The sequence below is a fragment of the Oncorhynchus nerka genome, linkage group LG17 (genome assembly GCF_034236695.1).
Source record: "Oncorhynchus nerka isolate Pitt River linkage group LG17, Oner_Uvic_2.0, whole genome shotgun sequence".
Taxonomy (NCBI): domain Eukaryota; kingdom Metazoa; phylum Chordata; class Actinopteri; order Salmoniformes; family Salmonidae; genus Oncorhynchus; species Oncorhynchus nerka.
This window is the reverse complement of record NC_088412.1, coordinates 40,662,599-40,686,393: the sequence shown is the minus strand read 5'-3', so window position 1 is coordinate 40,686,393 and position 23,795 is coordinate 40,662,599. Positions and strand designations below refer to the sequence as shown.

Sequence of the window (23,795 nt, the reverse complement as noted above, 5' to 3'; positions counted from 1 at the left end):
TAGTGCTTTATCCGGGTAGCCGGAAAGTAGAGCACTGCCTAACGTTTGGCACAGGGTTGTAAAACAGGGGAAGGCGGTACACCCACTTGTCCCACACTGACCTGATTACAGCTGGCTTGTCTCTCTGCCGCCAAGCTGGTCTGGTGTCTCAGTTATCGAAGCGGATAATCCTGGAAATAATGTGGAAGTCTTCAAGAGACATTGTTGCACAGAAAAGTTATCTGCCAGCTTCTGCATCCCACAGGGATTCCCCATTGGATCTGAAAACACCAGCAAGAATAAGAACCCCAAAGTATGCATGTAAATGGTCTCTCTCCTTCCATCACTCTCCAAAAATCCACTTTTCCCTCCAAATTAGTGCAGTCCAGAATGATTTTGTGGATGGAGCCTGGAATGAACAGTTCAAAATAAGACTATGTCCTGCACATGAGTAACCGCCATCCGCGTCGGCCCTGGTTGCATCCTTATCACATTGGCAGCCATGCGGGTGGCTCATTCCTTGGCCAAGAAGACCATTCAATTTCACATTTTTTTAACATACATATTTCTCCTCCTGCAGGCTGATGAGCTGGTTGCTGATGGGCTGGTCCTGGGGAATGCTGAGGGTCAATCTCATCCTCTCCTTCCAACTCACTGTCAGACTCTGAATAGACAGAAACATGATCCTCATATTTCGGAAAACTCCTTCCACACTAGCTTCTCTCTCTGCGAAAATAATTTTAAGGGCCCTCTGAGCAGAGATCATTCTTGCCATACTGATCGATTGTGACAAGGAGCTACACATGCAAAGCTATTTGTTGTGTCCCTCCTCCAATGTGCACCTGGTTGGGGTAGAGTGTGGGAAATACTTAATTTTTTACAATGTATCAAAATAATGTAATGTAATAACATTGTTCAGGTTCTCGCAAGACATTGTGTAGTTTTACACACTACAAAAGGGTAAAGAGTGCAAGACAGCAGGAGACAGGTTATTGGTGCTATGTTGAAACAGCAGGCTCGGGGAGGAGCAAGGCAGAGTGAAGGCACACAGCAAACCTTGTTTAACTATTACCGGTTTTCACCTACACTTGTATTACCCTCGGGTCCAGTGGACTCAAACACCACATATGTAATATAAATGTGCAGGGGGGGGGGGGGGGTGCAGTGCATGACAGACTCAATGAAAATGTGTTCTTTTACATGTTCACAGAAAATGAGCCAAGTCCAATGAGTCTCAGGTTGAAAAAATTATTAATTGTATAATTTATCTTTTAGTAAACATTGAAAATGGGTTCCACAGACCTGAACACTACACTAGGGTTAAAGGTATTTTTTAAAACTTTATATATATTTTTTTAGCTTTTATTGAAGCGATAGAACAGTGTTGGAAAGATGGGGAGGGCGAATCAAAGGGCAGTGAGACGGATTCGAACCCATGCCGGCTATTACCACACAGGCCACCTACCATACATAATATTTTTGAGAATGAACATCAGATAAGTGCATGCTTGAGTACATTGAATTGTCACAATCCCAATTCAAAACAGTCCTTTTTATTTATCTGTACATTTACATGCTCCTTTTCTCATTGCATTCATCAGAAGTTCCATTTTTTTTTTTTTTATCACATTTGACCTCGGGCCAAACTGAGATTTGCTACTTCTTTCCTATCACTAAGTGTTCACCAATGCTGTTGAAGATAAATAGTAAAGTAGAAAAAAAGTTGGGGTTGTCCAGATAAACCAGCTGCCCTATTTCATTCTGACACATTCTGAGCAAAATATCTAGATTTAGGTAATAACATATAAAAAGTGTAATGTGTAAAAAAAAGTATTTGGTTTATTTCAGTACAAAATACACATGGCAGATACCGGCAGATTACAGGGTGCAAGTTAGATATAGTTTGAGATTCATTGGTATACGAATACAAACTGCTCTTTGCTGTTAAAAATTATTACAAAGAACAGACTTAAGTACAATTGTATGTTGTGGCTTATTAGACTACAGTAATAAACACAGAGTCAATGGATTATTCTAGAATTAGGTAAAGAACAAATGGGGGACAAACGTTGATCCTACATCATCAACAGGGTTCTATTTCACAAATAAAATAAGATTGCCAGTTTTGAGAAGTCAAATTATTCATCAAAACATCTAAAATATTTTTAGGGTCACAGAATTGAGTCTGAATCAACTCGCAAATATGGAACATATTCAGAATCTTTCAGAAATGTAGATGGCTATCCTGCTTTGTGTGAAATATCACCCAGGGGAAAAGTAGGCTAACTGTTAATTACATCTATATGAAGGTTTGCAGGACTAGTGCTACACATCCTCTCTAAACAAACAAGTTACTTCATGACAAATGTAGTTTACGGAAGTTCAATCAGGAAGGCTGGTCTGAATGCTTGGTTAACTTGAAGCACAACATAATTATATGTGCATAGTGGGAATGAATACGAACGTATTATCATCAGCATAGCGTCCTTCTCTTTCCTATTAGCCACGTCCGGAATGTAATTCATTATTTACTTTATATCCCATAAGCACGGCACAATAATGCACATTCCTCATGCCTGCTGTTCAGCTTATGAGCTCACACTTTTAATTAGCACCGTCCTCTCTCGCAACCAATGGGCAATCTTACGATTTATTTATATGTCAACTTACCCATGTTCTCTCACTTTCTCATCAACAGTTGTCGACAACCATCCCCTCCCCCAGTTATAATAACGGGCAGCGGGGTTGGTTTCCGATGCCAGCTGCCCAGTGTAGGGCTACCCGTCATCAGCATCTGGCTCTGAGGAGCAATCCCCGGAGACGAGGCCATACCGCAAAAAATGCCATATTACATTCGGTCACTGTTGTTAATTCAGTTAACCCTGTATACTATTGAACTTTACATAACACCAAAATTATAAATACACTGCATTTGTCATTGTTGGACCCACAAGTATTTTGGTTGATAGGAATGATGCCTTGTCTGCAGCTTTTCAACAGATCTTCATTAGCTTTGACTCATTCATTTAATACAGTTCAAAAACGAACTCCTTGATGTACATGGCTGGTAAGCAGTGTGACAAAAAAATTGCAAACAGCATTACAATAAAAATGACTTAAAAAGCAGGCCTACACCTGTATGCAGACAAAAAGTACCTGGACACGCCTAAACTTCCACCCAATCATTTTAAAATAAACAATAGTACTTTAGTGTCAAACTACTTTTTCCTACCAGTCCGTAAGTTGAAGTTGTGCAAAAAATATATATTATGTGGTCATGGATACTACACCGTGAAAAAATACCAGTGTTTCAAACATTTGTTTCCACTCTCATTCTGCTTATTCTTTATCTCACTCGTTTCCATGCGGTTTTTCAAAAATCCAATTTGTCTAGTCAGTTTAACTGGGCTCCCTTCCTTTTCTGTTGTAGGTATGAATAACAGCACCCTCTAGTTTCTAAATGATCCCATTCCTTCCAGCAACGTCAAACCAGTGATTTACATCAGGTTGACCCAATGTAGGAGGCCACCTAAAACACAGTATCTGTGAGATCTCCCCCTTACCATCCCTCCTCTCTCACTCTTTCTTCAGGCTGTGGACTCATCTCTTGCTCTCTTCTCATCTAGCTCAATGCCTCCCTTTACATCCTTACTCAATAATGAAATAACAAAACCGTAAATACAAAAAGTATATAAAAAAAAAAGTTTGAAGATGCTAATTTCTATGTGTGAATGAAACCATAAAAATGTAACACCACTTTGCCCACCATTAACGTAAGCAAGCTCTCCCACACACACACATCCCTGCCCCATTCACCAAACAGTTTTTTTTGCATTTCCAAGTGTATATCTCTCCCCCCCTTGCCCAATTTTCCCATTTCCCTCCAGGTAAGTCAGATAAGACTTGCATCAGTGGTGAGGTGAGGAGGTTTTGGTCTCTGTGACAACAGTGGAGGGGACCGTTAAAGGAGGGTGCAGGGGCAGCCATCGCTCTTCCGTTTTCCTGTGTGGTTTGCAGGTAGAGGGGGACTCTCAGTCTCCTGAAACTTTCTGTGTTTAAAAAAAAAAGAGAATGAAAAGAGAGAGAGAGAGTGAGGGAAAGAGCATTGGATGCTTCGACTCAGGAGCAGGCTATAATGGACACCACAACATCTGTCCCTCAACTTTTCCTCTAGTCACCAACTCTTCTAATCATCTAGCTATAAACATGATGACCTATTAAAAAGTACCTTACAGCTTTCTGCAACATAATAAAATATTTAAAACAGCCTACCTTGCAGCTAGCTGTTAACGTTGTGACATTACCTTATAGCTCGCACCACCTCCAGGAAGGCTTCGTCTACGTTGTAGCGGTTCTTAGCCGAGGCCTCCATGTAATGGATCCTGTTCTCTCTGGCAAAGCCCTGGGCCTCCTCTCTGGAGATCTACGGGCAGTACAGAGAGAGAGAGGTACATGCACTCAGGTTAAAAGCGAGCTGCTCGCCAGGCGAGTTTCATTTCCTCATTCCTTTAAACTGTGTAAGATTAAGAAGTTGCTATTAGATCTAGCCAAAGAAACACTTGTAGCCACTCGCCACCTGTTGGCAACTCAAACGTATTTTCAAGGCCTGAGATTTTGAACCAGTAGGATCTAAATTGGCATTAAAGCTAGCAGAAGATCTCTTTTAACAATGAAGACCAGTACCACTCTCGACTGGTCCAGGTCAGCCTTGTTCCCCACCAGCACCATGGGGAAGTCATCCCGGTCCTTCACTCTCAGTATCTGGGTGTGGAACTTGTGGATCTCATTGTAACTGAAAAAAGGGAAGGAAAGTGGTCAAAACGAGAACACATTAGGAACTGATCACAAGTGCTTTATGTCCTTAAAGGTGTAATACATTAATTCAATTTACTGTAAAAAAACAACAAGTGTATATACCCCCTAAAACAGAGGCACATTAATTTGCATAAATCCAACTTCTTTTTTGTTTGTTGAATTGTATACTCTTATTTTAAAATGTACCAAGATGACAGCACAGTGACAACAAACATTCAAACATGACAACAAACACTAGAAGTGGGAGGGGTAGCCTGTGTCCTACCAGGACACAAAGGACATCTATCGAACCCTGCCAAATCAAGCCAGGCATCCTGTGTGACCTGGCAGGAGTCAAGTCTGGGGGGAAAGGTACAGTTCATAAATAAATACAGACAATTGTTATATTAGGCTAAGCTCTACATATGTTCTTAGAATGTTGTGTTTGTACTTAGACTCGTCGCCGCATGGGGACAGAACTTCTGCAGTGCACCTTTAGGACCCCATAAGAGGGCAAGGGTTTGTTGCAATTCATAGGAGCTTCCCAACTAATCTAAACTAACGGCACACATGAACTCTGTTAAGGTGCAATTGCACCCATCCACCTTTCAATTCAGAGAGAACTACTACAGCAGCTCATTACGCTACCTGTATTTGACACCATGTCATGAATGCGACACTTATGAGAGGTGAACGCCTATAACAAGTCTCACTTCCCCTAGTTACTGTAGCACTCTTTGATTAGTGTTGCACGGCCGAAACCAGAAAACACAGTATAGACTAAGAGTAATACTGACCATGGCTTGAATGCCTCAATACCTCAAGGAATGAATAAATGATCATGAGTGTGCTGCGTTTGCGTCGCAAATAGGGATGTTAACGGTTAACCGTTAAATCGGTTAGCAGCCAAAAATGTATTTGACCAGTCATGCTTATTGGTCTATACAGGGATCATCAACTAGATTCAGCCGCTGGCCAATTTTTCTTGAACAGACGGGGGGACAGAACATAATTTTAAAAAGTTAGACTGTAAATAGTACGACAAGAACAGATATACATTTTGACTAAAATAATAATTTCAAACCTTGATTACATTTGGGAACATTGCCCTGCGTAGGGTGCTGTCTTTTGGATGGGATGTTAAACGCGTGTCCTGACTCTGTGGTTATTCAAAATCCCTTGGCGCTTATTGTAAGAGTAGGGGTGTTCACCCCGTTGTCATGGCAAAATGTTCTACCTGGCCACATTCCATCATGGCCACTTAATCATCCCCTTCATTCCTAATCGCATACATCACTCCTCACCTCTCCACCTGATGTGTAGTGGTCGCTGTGCATCACTGAGGTGGGTGAGGGGAGTCTTCCCCTGACTATATAAAAGTGCTTTGTGTACCTCAGCTGGTAGAAAAGTGCAATATAAATCCAATCAATTATTTGTAATGATTATTATTTGAATATGATCACATCTCTATAATGCATGGGAATATATTTCCAAAATAAAAAAAAACTCACTTGGAGCCGATTTCCTGGTGTTTATATAGTCTTATGTCCAACAATGAAAATTCAAATGTATTTATTGCTCAGAAAACTGGGGGGTGGGGGAGGGGGGGCAAATAAAACCACCCACAGGCCACATTTGGGCCGCAAGTTTTGGGGAACCTGGGTCTATAGGTTACTTTGCATAATTTTTTAAATTAAAATTGCCTCATGTGTATTTTCAATAGTCGTCATAAATAAAATGTATCACATGTGCACAGCATACAGAGAGCCTAGTTTGCGGAGAGGAATAGCCTACCAGACAGCGCGAGAGTAGCTCCTCAAAAAGCCTGTAGGCTACTGGAGTGAAACCTGCATTTGTAAGCCCACTCATTGCACAACAAACAACAATTCTAAATGCAACCGCGTGTTAAAACCTTGTGGCCATGACTAAAAAGGAGCTATTTTTATTTCTCAATCTCAACTCGTAAAGCGAGCCTCCCACTTGCCATAAGCCATTAATGAAAAATGTCCGGTCCTTGTATGCATATGCATGCATAGTATCAGAGAGGAAGAGGCAAGGCGCCAAAATCTGTCCAAAATACTGTCCAACGTGTTTCTATGGGCTTATTTTGGACCTAAGATTGTCGCCTGCTTTCCTGCCTTGGGACGACTCCCATTGTTAGAGCGGAAACATAAGCATCTCATCATTATATACATATCTCTGATAGTATTTTCTGTTGGTCATTTTAATGTTCAGAATTTTTTTTACCCTTCGTTGGACTGGTTAATGAGGGTCAGTTAGTTGGCAGCTAAATTTACCAAAATTTGCATCCCTAATTGCATACAGTGACGTTGCCTTCCTGAAACCTTGAGTACTGTAGCCCTGACAAATGCTTTAGCTCTGAGGACTTCATAGTATGTTGTGTAGTTGGGAATACTGCTTTGAATCTACAGCTTGCCTATGACTCGAGATTGTCTGGGTGGATGCATTCACCCAGACGATTCTTACCTGCCAGTGTCATTCAGAGCGAACACCAGCAAGAAGCCTTCTCCTGAGCGCATGTACTGCTCCCTCATTGCCCCAAACTCCTCTTGACCTGCTGTGTCCAAGACTGACAGACACACACACACAGAGAGAGAGAGATTCAGATGTACGTACACAGGGATAAATATGTATAGTGACATACTGTGCATTCGGACAGTATTCAGACCCCTTGACCTTTCAGACCCCCCACACACACATCAATCTACAAACAATACCCCAGTCAGAAGTCCTGAGTCAGTTTCAATCAAGGATCTCTGTACTTTGCTCCATTCATATTCCCCTCGATCCTGACTAGTCTCCTAGTCTCTACCGCTGAAAAACATCCCCACAGCATAATGCCCCCCCCATGATTCACTGTAGGGATGGAGCCAGGTTTCCTCCAGATGTGATGGCATTCAGGCCAAAGAGTTCAATCTTGGTTTCATCAAACCAGAGAAACGTATATCTTATGGTCTGAGGGTCCTTTAGGTGCCAAATGGTGAGAATAGACAGCCAGGAGTGGCTTCCGACTGGCCACTACAATAAAAGGCCTGATTGGTGGAGTGCTGCACCGATGGTTGTCCTTCTGGAAGGCTATCCCATCTCCACAGAGGAACTCTGTCAGAGTGACCATTGTGTTCTGGGTCACCTCCCTGACCAAGGCCCTTCACCCCCAGTTGCTCAGTTTGGCCGGGAAGAGTCTTGGTGGTTCCAAATTTCTTCGATTTAAGAATGATGGAGGCCACTGTATTCATGGGGACCTTCAATGCTGCAGAGATTTTTTGGTACTCTTACCCAGACCTGTGCCTCAACACAATGCTGTCTCAGAGCTCTCTCTAGAATTCCTTCAACCTCATGGCTTGGTTTCTGCTCTGACATGCACTTTCAACTGTGGGACCTTAAATAGACAGATGTGTGCCTCACCAAATCATGTCCAATCAACTGAATTTACCACAGGTAGACTCCAAAACAAGTTGAAGAAACATCTCAAGGATGACCAATGGAAACAGGATGCACCGGCGATTAATCTTGAGTCTCATAGCAAAGGGTCTGAATACTTATGTAAATAAGCTTTAATTTTTTATTATGCAATTGAAAAAAATTGCTAAAACCTCTTTTTGCTTTGTCATTATGGGGTATTGTGTTTTAGCCCAAAGAACTACCTCTTCCCCTACTGTATTTATTTTTCTCTTTTGCACCCCATTATTTTTATTTGTACGTTGCACATTCTTCCACTGCAAATCTACCATTCCAGTGTTTTACTTGCTATTTACTTTTGCTTTATCTTGGCCAGGATGCAATTGTAAATGAGAACTTGTGTCTCAACTTGCCTACCTGGTTAAATAAAGGTGAAAAAAAAATACAAAATTAAAGATGAGAAAAAATAATTGCATGAATTTTAGAACAAGGCTTTAATAACAAAATATGGAAAAAGTCAGGTGATCTGAATACTTTCCGAATGCACTGTAGATGCAACATAGTAACAAATGCAGGAGGGTGCAAGGAAGGCTCACTGACAAACGCAACACCCTCCTTTTGTGTCAGTAGGAATTACGCTTCAGCTCAGATTTTCACTTTAAAATGTATGCAAAACAAAAAATATTGATTTAAAAGTTCAAACCATACAACTATGCACAATCTACATAGAACGTTTCACAAAAACACATTTACTGATAGAACTGAGCAGATGCAAAGTTTCTAAAAATAATTATGATAAACTGATTTTATGCGACCACATTTTCCAAAAACGGTTAAATATCTGCTCCGAATTAAGATTCAAAGATGTCTGCTGAAAGAATGGGGTGTCAGTTATGACAGGACACCTTGAGTTTAAAATAAAATATTTTGTTTATTGAATAACAGTAGGTGAGTGAAGTGGATTTACATCCCTGATCTGTACTATACAGGAATGCATAATTATGGATATGAATATCATTCTCTTCATGGTGATGTATCCTGAACCATCCAGAGGTGTGGGGGACAAATATAGAACAAAGAGGATAAAACGACAGAAGAGGACAGAGACAAAAGACAAAGAACAGCTTAAAAGAGGAAGAGCTTGCGTGCAGTGGTGGAAAAAGTACCCAAATTTCAGACTTGAGTAAAAGTAAAGATACTTGAGTCATTTTCTATTAAAAGGTAAAAGTCACCCAGTAAAATACTACTTGAGTAAAAATCTAAAAGTATTTGGTTTTAAATATACTTAGAATTAAATCATTTCAAATTCCTTAAGCAAACCAGACAGCACAATTTTTTAAAAGTACTTGTTACATTTTGAATGCTTAGCAGGAAAGGAGGAATGTTCAAATTCACGCACTTATCATGAGAACACCCTTGGTCATCCCTACTGCCTCTGATCTTGCAGATTCACTGAACATGAATGCCTCGTTTGTAAATTATGTCCGAGGGTTGGACATAATTTACAAACGAGGCATTCATGTTTTGTGAATCTGCCAGATTTGGATAGAAAACACTTAAATTTGGATTTGGATAGAAAACCGTTAAAATTATGTCTGAGTGTAACAGAACTGATATGGCAAGCGAAACTCCAAGGACAACCCCCCCCCTACACTATTTCCATGGCTATCACTTTTATTATAAGGCCAAGTCTTCCCAGATTGCAGTTCCAAGGGCTTCCACTAGATGTCAACAGTCTTTAGAAAGAGTTTCAGGCTGGTTTTTGGAAGAATGAGCCATTTAACTGGGACCTTTTGGAGTGCCAACAGAAGAAGATCAAAGGTAAGGCATTTTTTATATCACTATGAGAACTATGGGCCCCAGAGCGGTGGGCAGGGATGCTGGCCCCCTTTCTTTCTGGGTGTGTGCAGGCTGTGTATTTCAACCTGGATCCTGCAGATGCAGGGAACTAAAAGCCTAAATCTTATCCCGGTGCCGTCTGAATCCACAGGCCAAGCGTTTCCACGAGTTGACCTTTGATAGCAACGAGTCAGGGCTGTCAGCAAGAGCCCAAATGTATCAACTAATATGGCTGACCAGGGGTTGGAGAGAGACGGTGTGTCTGGTGCCCACTGAGCCTTCCTCCGGTTCAAGGGGTGCACATCCATGTAATCTATCCCCGCAGTGTTGGACCGTAGAGGGAGCCCCGGTATTAAAAGTCCAAGGAGAGGATGCAGAAGCGATGTAAGATTACCCTAGTTCGGTCACACTTAGTACAGGAGGGAGATTTATGTCAGGAACAGATGTCAGTCTCCTGTATCCATGGGGACACTGGCGCAGGTTACGTTAGTGCACTTGCCTCGTGGAGTAACTATGAAGGTGGGGGTTGTGAACCAATTATCAGTACTGCTAGGGAGAGGCTAATTTGTTTGAGAGTTTGTGGCGGATTAAACAGAGCAGCCCCAAGACCGCACCAGTGCGTGTAAGCAATGCAAAGCAGTCACTGGCACACTCAGAGAAAACACATCCCCAAAAGGCACGCAACCGATATGCCCCACTAGCACTCCAGGGAGAAGTCACCCAGATCAAGAGCAGGGGAGGAAGAAAATGAAATTCAAGATCAGAGGCACAGGCAGCTGTTTCAAGAAAAGACCGGAGGATACATGCTCAGATCTCACAACGGAGAGCGGAGGAGACCAAGGGCCCGCACGGGCCCCAGTGAGAATATACAGCCAAGATGTTAATTTATCTGATGAGTTGACAGGACAGTTTAGCACCACACAGCTGCAGGACCCAGACCTGGTCTCGGCGCAACACAGAGTGAAGGTGATGGATGGGAAGCACATGGAGAACGTCAATCCCCCTTATTACTTCATAAAGGGCTTACAGTACTGGTGGTTAAGAGAAGGGGCCTAGAGCATATAGAGACATGGTACGGTACGTGGCGCATGTGTTGAGAGGCCACTTGGCAGTAGACAAAACTAAAGAGCACATCATGAGTAGATTCTACTGGCCCCACATTACAAGTGATAGTGCCAAACATAATGCCTCCGCAGCAACCCACTCATCCCCCTCCCCATCATTGAAACACCCTTTGAGTAGATAGCCATGGATCTGGTAGGTCCTATTCCCAAATCAGCCCGGGAGCACGAATATACAGTGCTTTGTACCACCATCCCCCTTTGGTGGTTTTCCTATTTTGTTGCATTACAACCTGTAATTTAAATTTATTTAGATTTCATGTAATGGCCATACAAAATATTCAAAATTGTTGAAATGAAATGAAAAAAAAGACATGTTTCCAATAATAAAAAATGTAAAAATTAAATTAAATTTTTTAAAAGTGGTGCGTCACCCCCTTTGCTATGAAGCCACAAAATAAGATCTGGTGCAACCAATTACCTTCAGAAGTCACATAATTAGTTAAATAAAATTAACCTGTGTGCAATCTAAGTGTCACATGATCTCAGTTATATATACACACACCTGTTCTGAAAGGCCCCAGAGTCTGCAACACCACTAAGCAAGGGGCACCACCACTAAGCAAGGGGCACCATGAAGACCAATGAACTCTCTAAACAGGTCAGGGACAAAGTTGGAGAAGTACAGATCAGGGTTGAGTTGTAAAACTATATCAGAAACATTGAACATCCCACAGAGCACCATTAAATCCATTATTTTAAATTGAAAGAATATGGCACCACAACAAACCTGCCAAGAGAGGGCCGCCCGCTAAAACTCACAGACCAGGCAAGGACGCCATTAATCAGAGGCAACAAAGATACCAAAGATAACCCTGAAGGAGCTGCAAAGCTCCACAGCGGAGATTGGAGTATCTGTCCACAGGACCACTTTAAGCCATACACACTTTGCGGAAGAGTGGCCAGAAAAAAGCCATTGCTTAAAGAAAAAAACAAGCAAAGATGTTTGGTGTTCGCCAAAAGGCATATGGGAGACTCCCCAAACATATGGAAGATGGTACTCTGGTCAGATGAGACTAAAATGTAGCTTTCTGGCCATCAAGGAAAACCCTAAGTCTGGCGCAAACCTAACACCTCATCACCCCGAGAACACCATGCCCACAGTGAAGCATGGTGGTGGCAGCATCATGCTGTGGGGATGTTTTTCCATCGGCAGGGACTGGGAAACTGGTCAGAATTGAAGGATGGCGCTAAATACAGGGTAATTCTTGAGAGAACCTGTTTGTCCTCCAAAGATTTGAGACTGGGACGGAGGTTCACCTTCCAGCTGGACAATGACCCTAAGCATACTGCTAAAGCAACACTCGAGTGGTTTAAGGGGAAACATGTACATGTCTTGGAATGGCCTAGTCAAAGCCCAGACCTCAATCCAATTGAGAATCTGTGGTATGACAAAGATTGCTGTACACCATTGGAACCCACCCAACTTGAATGAGCTGGAGCAGTTTTGCCTTGAAGAATGGGCAAAAAATCCCAGTGGCTAGATGTGCCAAGCTTAGAGAGACATACCCCAAGAGACTTGCAGCTGTAATTGTTGCAAAAGGTGGCTCTACAAAATACTGACTTTGGGGCGGGGGGGGTGAATAGTTATGTACGTTCAAGTTTTCAAAATGTTTTTGGTCTTATTTCTTGTATGTTACATAATTTTTTTAATTGCATCTTCAAAGTGGTAGGCATTTTGTGTAAATAAAATGATGCAAACCGCCCAAAAATCTATTTTAATTCCAGGTTGTAAGGCAACAAAATAGGAAAAATGCCAAGGGAGGTGAATACTTTCGCAAGCCACTGTATACCGGTGGTAATTGATTTTGACACGCTACCCCAAAGCCATACCACTGCGTAATATGTCCACTAAAAGGTATTGCTAAAGAGTTGTTTCAGATATTCTCCCGAGTCGGCATACCCTCCTCTATTTTGACCGACCAGGGACCCCGTTTATGTCCAGCATAATGAAAGACTTGTGTGCCTTGTAACAGGTTAAACAGATACACTCAAGCACATTTCATCCTCAGATGGTTTATGAGAACGCTTGAATAAAACTGTAAAGTCAATGATAAAAGGTGGTTGTGGAAAGGGACAGGAGGAACTGGGACATGGTATTACCTCACTTATTGTTTGCTCTTAGGGAGATACCCCAGTTGCCAATGGACTTCTCCCTGTTTTAACTGTTAAATGGGAAGCTGTGCCGAGGGATCCTGGACTTATGTAGGAGATAAGGTACATTGGATCTTAGCGCAATGGAAGTAATGGCAAGAGTATCCCCTGTAAACTACAGAGTTAGGCAGCCAGGTAGGAGAAAACCTGAACAGCTATACCACATCAACCTTATGAAGGAGTACCATGAGAGAAATGAAGATATTAGGTTCTGCTCCCAACCCGCAGTCCAACAAGATCAACCCCAACTAGAGGTGCAGGTTGTGAAGTCACTGACACACCAGCAAGAGCACGACCTACATGCCCTAGTGGTCCGACACCAGGAGGTATTCTCTTCCCTCAAAGGGAATATAAATCTCATCCAGCATCATATATAGACAGAGCCAGGCAAAAGAGTGAACTTAAGGCCTTACAGAATCCATGCTGCGGGACAAAGAAATAGTCAGAGAAATGCTGGGTTGGGGAGTTAGAAGCGTCTCAGTGCATGGTCACGTCTGTTAGTTCTCGTTCCGAAGCCAGACATAACGGTGATATTCTGTAACGACTTCCGAAGCCTGAACGACATCTCCAAATTTGAACCCAATGCCCAGGGTAGATGAGCTGATAGAGCGATTGGGAAAGGCGAGCTACATAACTACGCTAGATCTCACGAAAGGCTTTATGCAGGTGCCTCTGGCGGCCTTTTCCATTACGTGAAATTACCGTTGGTTTTCACAGCGAGACCGCCACGTCACAGCTGTTAATGGACAGCTACTCAGACCCCACCGAGCCTACGTGGCCACTTACATCGACAACGTGATGATCCATAGCGAAGACTGGGAGACGCACCTACAACAGGTACGGGCCATGCTGGGAAGCCTAAGGAGAGCGGGCTTGACAGCTAACCCTAAGAAATGCAGGCTCGGGTTAAGTGAGGTAGAATATCTGGGGTACACTGTTGGGTGTGGTGTCATACGCCCCCAGACAAAGAGAGTGGAGGCTATCCAAGAGTGGCCAAAAGGCATAAAAATCAGGTGTGATCCTTCTTAGGGCTCACAAGTTACTACTGGTGCTTTATACCAAATTATGTCTCTATAGCCGCTCCATTGTCCGACCTGACCAAGAAAGACCTCCCCACACATGTGAGATGGACTCAAGCAGCAAAGATGGCTTCCTTAAACTTTTAGAAAGCTCTGTGCGGAAAACCAGTGCTAAGAGCACCAGACTTTGACAGGGACTTAAAAAAATATATATTTCACCTTTATTTAACCTGGTAGGCCAGTTGAGAACAAGTTCTCATTTACAACTGCAACCTGGCCAAGATAAAGCAAAGCAGTGTGACAAAAAACAACAACACAGAGTTACACATGGAATAAACAAATGTAGTCAATAACAATAGAAAGATCTGTATACAGTGTGTGCAAATTGAGGTAAGGCAATAAATAGGCCAATAGTGGCAAAGTAATTACAATTTAGCAATTTACACTGGAGTGATATATGTGCAAGAAAAAATACTGGTGTGCAAAAGAGTAGAAAGACAAAAACGGGGATGAGGAAGGTAGTTGGTTGGATGGGCTATTTACAGATGGGCTGTGTACAGCTGCAGCGATCGATAAGCTGCTCTGACAGTTGACACAACATTAGCGAGGGAGATATAAGTCTCCAACTTAAATGATTTTTGCAATTTGTTCCAGTCATTGGCAGCAGAGAACTGGAAGGAAAGGCGGACAAACGAGGTGTTGGCTTTGGTGATGACCAGTGAAATATACCTGCTGGAGCGCGTGCTACGGGTGGCCGTTGCTATGGTGACCAGTGAGCTGAGATAAGGTGGAGCTATACCTAGCAAAGACTTATAGATTACCTGGAGCCAGTGGGTTTGATGATGAATATGTAGCGAGGACCAGCCAACGAGAGGATACAGGTCGCAGTGGTGGGTAGTATATGGGGTTTTGGTAACAAAACGGATAGCACTGTGATAGCAAATTGGATGTAGTCTGAGTAGTGTTGGAAGCCATTTTGTAAATGACATCGCCAAAGTCCAGGATCGGTAGGATAATCTGTTTTACGAGGGTAAGTTTGGCAGCATGAGTGAAGGAGGCTTTGTTGCAAAATAGGAAGCCGATTCTAGATTTAACTTTGGACTGGAAATTCTTAATGTGAGTCTGGAAGGAGAGTTTACAGTCTAGCCAGACACCTAGGTATTTATAGTTGTCCACATATTCTAAGTCAGAACCGTCCAGAGTAGTGATGCTAGTCGGGCGGGCAGCTATCGGTTGAAGAGCATGCATTTAGTTTTACTAGCATTTAAGAGCAGTTGGAGGCCACGGAAGGAGTGTTGTATGGTGTTGAAGCTTGTTTGGAGGTTTGTTAACACAGTCTCCAAAGAAGGGCCAGATGTATACAGAATGGTGTCATCTGCATAGAGGTGGATCAAATAATCACCCGCAGCAAGAGCAACATCATTGATATATACAGAGAAGAGTCGGACTCAGAATTGAACCCTGTGGCACCCCCATAGAGACTGCCAGAGGTCCGGACAACAGGCCCTCCGATGTGACACACTGAACTCTATCTGAGAAGTTCATTGTCCAGGTGGATGCCTCGGATGTCGGTATCGGAGCGGTCCTCTCCCAGGGAGTGGGAAAGGTTGAACACCCCATAGCCTACATCAGCAGTAAGCTCTCAGGGAGGGAAATAAAACATGCCACGGTTGACCGAGAGGGGCTGGCTATAAAATTGTCAACTACCTCAGATATTATCTGCTGGGAATAAAATTCCCCCTTGTGACTGATAATGCGCACTCACCTGGATGGCGAGAAAAAAAGAGAATAACAGGAGGGTATGTAGATGGTTAATGTGCTTGCAACTCTGTAACTTGAAAGAGCTGCAAAATCTGGACCCCTACAAATCAGCCAGGCTAGACAATCTGGACCCTTCCTTTCTAAAATTATCTGCCGAAATTGTTGCCACCCCTATTACTAGCCTGTTCAACCTCGTGTCGTCTGAGATTCCCAAAGATTGGAAAGCAGCTGCGGTCATCCCCCTCTTCAAAGGGGGCACTCTTGACCCAAACTGCTACAGACCTACAGTGGGGCAAAAAAGTCTTTAGTCAGCCACCAATTGTGCATGTTCTCCCACTTAAAAAGATGAGGCCTGTAATTTTCATCATAGGTACACATAGAAAATAACATTGTAGGATTTTTTATGAATTTATTTGCAAATTATGGTGGAAAATAAGTATTTGGTCACCTACAAACAAACAAGATATCTGGCTCTCACAGACCTGTAACTTCTTTAAGAGGCTCCTTTGTCCTCCACTCGTTACCTGTATTAATGGCACCTGTTTGAACTTATCAGTATAAAAGACACCTGTCCACAACCTCAAACAATCACACTCCAAACTCCACTATGGCCAAGACCAAAGAGCTGTCAAAGGACACCAGAAACAAAATTGTAGACCTGCACCAGGCTGGGAAGACTGAATCTGCAATAGGTAAGCAGCTTGGTTTGAAGAAATCAACTGTGGGAGCAATTATTAGGAAATGGAAGACATACAAGACCACTGATAATCTCCCTCGATCTGGGGCTCCACGCAAGATCTCACCCCATGGGGTCAAAATGATCACAAGAACGGTGAGCAAAAATCCCAGAACCACATAGGGGGGGGCTAGTGAATGACCTGCAGAGAGCTGGGACCAAAGTAACAAAGCCTACCATCAGTAACACACTACGCCGCCAGGGACTCAAATCCTGAAGTGCCAGACGTGTCCCCCTGCTTAAGCCAGTACATGTCCAGGCCCGTCTGAAGTTTGCTAGAGAGCATTTGGATGATCCAGAAGAAGATTGGGAGAATGTCATATGGTCAGATGAAACCAAAATATAACTTTTTGGTAAAAACTCAACTCGTTGTGTTCGGAGGACAAAGAATGCAGAGTTGCATCCAAAAAACACCATACCTAGTGTGAAGCATGGGGGTAGAAACATCATGCTTTGGGGCTCTTTTTCTGCAAAGGGACCAGGACGACTGATCAGTGTAAAGGAAAGAATGAATGGGGCGATGTATCGTGAGATTTTGAGTGAAAACCTCCTTCCATCAGCAAGGGCATTGAAGATGAAACGTGGCTGGGTCTTTCAGCATGACAATGATCCCAAACCCACCACCCGGGCAACAAAGGAGTGGCTTCGTAAGAAGCATTTCAAGGTCCTGGAGTGGCCTAGCCAGTCTCCAGATCTCAACCCCATAGAAAATCTTTGGAGGGAGTTGAAAGTCTGTGTTGCCCAGCAACAGCCCCAAAACATCACTGCTCTAGAGGAGATCTGCATGGAGGAATGGGCCAAAATACCAGCAACAGTGTGTGAAAACCTTGTGAAGACTTACAGAAAACGTTTGACCTCTGTCATTGCCAACAAAGGGTATATAACAAAGTATTGAGACAAACTTTGGTTATTGACCAAATACTTATTTTCCACCATAATTTGCAAATAAATTCATACAAAATCCTACAATGTGATTTTCTGGATTTTTTCCCCTCATTTTGTTTGTCATAGTTGAAGTGTACCCATGATGAAAATTACAGGCCTCTCATCTTTTTAAGTGGGAGAACCTTGCACAATTGGTGGCTGACTAAATAATTTTTTGCCCACTGTATATCTATCCTACCCTGCCTTTCTAAAGTCTTTGAAAGCCAAGTCAACAAACAGATTACCGACCATTTCGAATCCCACCATATCTTCTCCGCTATGCAATCTGGTTTCAGGGTACACCTCAGTCACGCTCAAGGACCTAAACGATATCTTAACCACCATCGATAAGAAACAACACTGTGCAGCCGTATTCATTGACCTGGCCAAGGCTTTCGACTCTGTCAATCACCACATCCTCATCGGCAGACCCGACAGCCTTGGTTTCTCAAATGATTGCCTCGCCTGGTTCACCAACTAATTCTCTGATAGAGTTCAGTGTTTCAAATTGGAGGGTCTGTTGTCCAGGCCTCTGGCAGTCTCTATGGGGGTGCCACAGGGTTCAATTCTTGGACCGACTCTTCTCTGTATACATCAATGATGTCGCTCTTGCTACTGGCGAGTCTCTGATCCACCTCTACGCAGACAACACCATTCTGTATACTTCTGGCCCTTCTTTGGACACTGTTAACAACCCTCCAGGCGAGCTTCAATGCCATACAACTCTCCTTCTGTGGCCTCCAATTGCTCTTGAATATAAGTAAAAACTAAATGCATGCTCTTCAACCGATCGCTGCCTGCACCTGCCCGCCTGTCTAACATCACTACTCTGGACGGCTCTGACTTAGAATATGTGGATAACTACAAATAACTAGGTGGCTGGTTAGACTGTAAACTCTCCTTCCAGACTCACATCAAACATCTCCAATCCAAAGTTAAATCTAGAATTGGCTTCCTATTTCGCAACAAAGCATCCTTCACTCATGCTGCCAAACACACCCTTGTAAAATTGACCATCCTACCAATCCTCGACTTCGGCGATGTCATTTTGAAAATAGCCTCCAATACCCTACTCAATAAATTGGATGTGCCATCCGTCACAGTGCCATCCGTTTAGTCACCAAAGCCCCATATACTACCCACCACTGCGACCTGTACGCTCTCGTTGGCTGGCCCTTGCTACATATTCATCATCAAACCCAATTCTTCCTTTGGCCGCCTCTCCTTCCAGTTCTCTGCTGCCAATGACTGGAACGAACTACAAAAATCTCTGAAACTGGAAACACTTATCTCTCACTAGCTTTAAGCACCAGCTGTCAGAGCAGCTCACATATTACTGCACCTGTACATAGCCCACAACTACCTCTTTCCCTACTGTATTTATTTTGCTCCTTTGCACCCCATTATTTTTATTTCTACTTTGCACATTCTTCCACTGCAAATCAATCATTCCAGTGTTTTACTTGCTATATTGTATTTACTTCGCCACCATGGCCTTTTTTTGCCTTTACCTCCCTTATCTCACCTCACTTGCTCACATTGTATATAGACTTATTTTTCTACTTTATTATTGACTGTAGGTTTGTTTTACTCCATGTGTAACTCTGTGTTGTTGTATGTGTCCAACTGCTTAGCTTTATCTTGGCCAGGTCGCAATTGTAAATGAGAACTTGTTCTCAACTTGCCTACCTGGTTAAATAAAGGTGAAATAAAAATAAATAAAATACTTCATCATCCACAGATCCGGGGTCCATCACGGAAATACAGACGCACTATCCCGCTGCGACGCACTGAATTTTGTTTCCCCTTCTTGAACCGGCCGAGTGCATTTCGCAACAAAGCATCCTTCACTCATGCTGCCAAACACACCCTTGTAAAATTGACCATCCTACCAATCCTCGACTTCGGCGATGTCATTTTGAAAATAGCCTCCAATACCCTACTCAATAAATTGGATGTGCCATCCGTTTAGTGCCATCCGTTTAGTCACCAAAGCCCCATATACTACCCACCACTGCGACCTGTACGCTCTCGTTGGCTGGCCCTTGCTACATATTCATCATGTCGCTCTTGCTACTGGCGAGTCTCTGATCCACCTCTACGCAGACAACACCATTCTGTATACTTCTGGCCCTTCTTTGGACACTGTTAACAACCCTCCAGGCGAGCTTCAATGCCATACAACTCTCCTTCTGTGGCCTCCAATTGCTCTTGAATATAAGTAAAAACTAAATGCATGCTCTTCAACCGATCGCTGCCTGCACCTGCCCGCCTGTCTAACATCAATAGCCTCCAATACCCTACTCAATAAATTGGATGTGCCATCCGTTTAGTCACCAAAGCCCCATATACTACCCACCACTGCGACCTGTACGCTCTCGTTGGCTGGCCCTTGCTACATATTCATCATGTCTCAAACTCGCTCTTGCTACTGGCGAGTCTCTGATCCACCTCTACGCAGACAACACCATTGAAAATAGCCTCCAATACCCTACTCAATAAATTGGATGTGCCATCCGTTTAGTGCCATCCGTTTAGTCACCAAAGCCCCATATACTACCCACCACTGCGACCTGTACGCTCTCGTTGGCTGGCCCTTGCTACATATTCATCATCAAACCCAATTCTTCCTTTGGCCGCCTCTCCTTCCAGTTCTCTGCTGCCAATGACTGGAACGAACTACAAAAATCTCTGAAACTGGAAACACTTATCTCTCACTAGCTTTAAGCACCAGCTGTCAGAGCAGCTCACAGATTACTGCACCTGTACATAGCCCACAACTACCTCTTTCCCTACTGTATTTATTTTGCTCCTTTGCACCCCATTATTTTTATTTCTACTTTGCACATTCTTCCACTGCAAATCAATCATTCCAGTGTTTTACTTGCTATATTGTATTTACTTCGCCACCATGGCCTTTTTTTGCCTTTACCTCCCTTATCTCACCTCACTTGCTCACATTGTATATAGACTTATTTTTCTACTTTATTATTGACTGTAGGTTTGTTTTACTCCATGTGTAACTCTGTGTTGTTGTATGTGTCCAACTGCTTAGCTTTATCTTGGCCAGGTCGCAATTGTAAATGAGAACTTGTTCTCAACTTGCCTACCTGGTTAAATAAAGGTGAAATAAAAATAAATAAAATACTTCATCATCCACAGATCCGGGGTCCATCACGGAAATACAGACGCACTATCCCGCTGCGACGCACTGAATTTTGTTTCCCCTTCTTGAACCGGCCGAGTGCAATTCGATGAACATTAAATATATCGTTTAGATTTTTTTTGCAACTTACAAAGCCAACTCGTCATCTGTTTACACCACTCCTCGCTACCGCATAGATCGCAACCCCTCTGGACCGATCCCAGTACACAAAAGCTAGAAATATGCAATATCCTTCTTTTGCATATTTGGGTATTATTCTAATGAGCTCTGCCTCCAAACAAGACCAGTTTTGGTCCAGACCAAATCTGAACCAATCATAGATGTCGGTGATTCTCAAGTTTGGACATTACAATACAGCACAGTAGAGTACAGTTCAGTACAGTAGATATTGGGCGGATTGACCAAATTTCAATTACTTTTCAACATCCATGGAGGTCCGTTGTCGGTTGGTGCTCAGTGGTTGAGGATGCTTGTTATAGTAAATGGAAAGAGGGTAGGTGGTTAGGTGTCATGGTAGGTATCAGTAAGAGTTGGGAGAGGTGACATTAACTGGAGAGAGATTAAAAGAAGAGAGCGGCAGAAAGGAGAGAAAGAGAGAGAAAGAAAAAAGAGAGCGAAAGAGAAAAAGAGTGAGCGAGAAAAAGAGAGCGAGAGAAAAAGAGGGCGAGTAAGAGAGAGCGGTTGTCGAGACCGTTTTCACAGTCTTGCTTTGACCACCAGACGACAGAAAGAGAAAGAAAACAGTTATGAGCAGAAGATAACAGTATGCCAGTTGAAGGGAGGACAGTAGGAGGTGACCCACATTGGACCCAAATGTTCAGTGTAGAGCATGGCGCTTGCAATGCCAGGGTTGTGGGTTTTGATACCAGTATGGGAAAAAGTACAAAAAAGTATTCACTCACTACTGTAAGTCGATCTGGGTAAGAGCATCTGCTAAATGACTCAAATGTAAATGGTTTGTGACTACTATGACTTCCCATTTTAGCCAATTCAATCGCAGTAATTCCGTTACTGATGAATCACTTAATAATTCATAAACAAACTTGTTATCAGTAAAACCCCTATAACGAATTATTAGGTCTACCTTTGCTTGTTACTTATGTGAACTTTCATTATCCTCCTTAGAAAATATTTTAGATGTATGCGTTTCTGGTAACAGAATTACAAGACAAGGCAATGTTTCTTAAACTTACAGAAGGCAAATCATTTCTCTGTAACTAAATATAAAGTGTTCATATTAGTTGGCAGGGGTCTTTACTTCAACATTGTGTTTTGATGTATTTATAATACCTAAAAAAAAAACGTATGTCTTAATTTAAAAAATAATAATATAGACTTCGCTTTCATTTGACACTCAATTTGACATGTTCCTATGAACTTCACGTTGGTCCTCATGGGTCCTTTTAGATGTAAATGCCCAGGGTTAACCGACTCGACAGGGGCCAACAGGCCATAGTGCACTAACATATTGTTATCTTCCTTGAATATGAACACAGACGGACAGAAACACTTTTGTTACGGCATAGTGAAAAGACTACACCTTGGCTTAGAGCATCAACATCTGCCAACTGCAAGTCATAACAGAGCAGATGTTGGTGAATCATACAGACAGATTTGGCCTTGCTCACTCACCGACTCAAGTAGTTTACACTTTCCCTCTATTCTTGGAGCAAAGAACGTCAGTAAACTTACAGTATGACTTACTGTCTAATCGTGTCTCTTTCCCATCCACTGTGCATATTTTGGTGTAGGAGTCCTCGATGGTTGGGTCATAATCCGATACAAAGTATGACTGCGAAAAAGATAGGAGAGCATGGGTCAAGACTGTGTGGGTTGGCCTATATGGGTTAATATGCAAAAGTTCAATGACCACTACAACATACTAGTCACATCAGAAGATGTGACAAATTCAAGACAAACAAAACAACACACAGTTGACAATGTCCAAACAGTTGGGGGGATTCTCTCACCTGAATGAATTGTATGGTCAAGGCACTTTTCCCCACACCGCCCCCGCCCACGACGACCAGCTTGAATCTCTCCTCCTCAGCAGACATGATTCGTTTCGTAAAATACTTTCAATAATTGTCTAAAAACGAAATGATAAAACTGACTAGCTGGTAGGATCTATTGACTAAGTGTAATTTAGTAATCCGCAGGGTAGATGAGGGGGGAAAATGAAAGTCCACTTCTCCCACGATTGAGCGAACTACTTTTATCAAGGTAACGTTAGCTCATTGAAAAATCCGAGAAGGTAGCAGAGTTGGGTTTTTACCTCGGTATTACGCCAATATATTTAACTTGAATTACCTACGATAGGTTATCAATATCTCAAATATAAAATGTATAGTTCGTTTTCTGATACTATTTCGTAACATTGAAAAGTTTAGTTTTAGCCTGGCCCAGTGTTGCAAACGATCCACAAAAGTCGCCTCTAACCCCAATAGTTTCGTATTACTGCTCCTAAAATTCATAGGTCGCTACATAACCCGGTAAAAAAAACAAATAAAGTATTATTGTTAAAATCTAACGGTTTATCGGCCTATCTCACATCATTTTTGTCAGGTGAAAAGCCTTCCGCACCCGCCTTAAGTAAATTAGGCTACCGATGCCAACTTTGTGACTCCAGAAGAAAGAAAAATATGAGCTTGATTATCAACTACCCCGTCAAACTTCAACGCACTTGCCTAACTTGCATTATCTCGAGATTGATCCGTCTACATATCTCTGCAGACGCATTATATACAAACGTTTGTGATGTCTAAGTTACAGGGTTTTTCTTGGCGATGTGTTCATTTTTCCCTCGTCTTCACGGACTTATTTTTTCATCGCTCCAAGGCAACTTTTGTTTCTCAACCAAGAAGGGTTTCTCGAAATCTCAT

General features: G+C 42.6%; 1 protein-coding gene across 1 annotated transcript; it reads right to left on the bottom strand.

The window, feature by feature from the left end:
• Positions 1 to 1,793: 1,793 nt before the first annotated feature.
• LOC115145229 (ras-related protein R-Ras-like) lies at positions 1,794 to 23,776 on the bottom strand. Its single transcript, XM_029686641.2, has 6 exons — positions 22,884 to 23,776; positions 22,618 to 22,705; positions 7,261 to 7,363; positions 4,663 to 4,771; positions 4,284 to 4,402; positions 1,794 to 4,028 (listed from the first exon to the last, which is right to left on the bottom strand). The coding sequence occupies exons 1-6, from the start codon at positions 22,968 to 22,970 to the stop codon at positions 3,941 to 3,943; spliced, it is 594 nt and encodes a 197-aa protein (XP_029542501.1). The 5' UTR covers positions 22,971 to 23,776; the 3' UTR covers positions 1,794 to 3,940.
• Between the last annotated feature and the right edge of the window lie 19 nt (positions 23,777 to 23,795).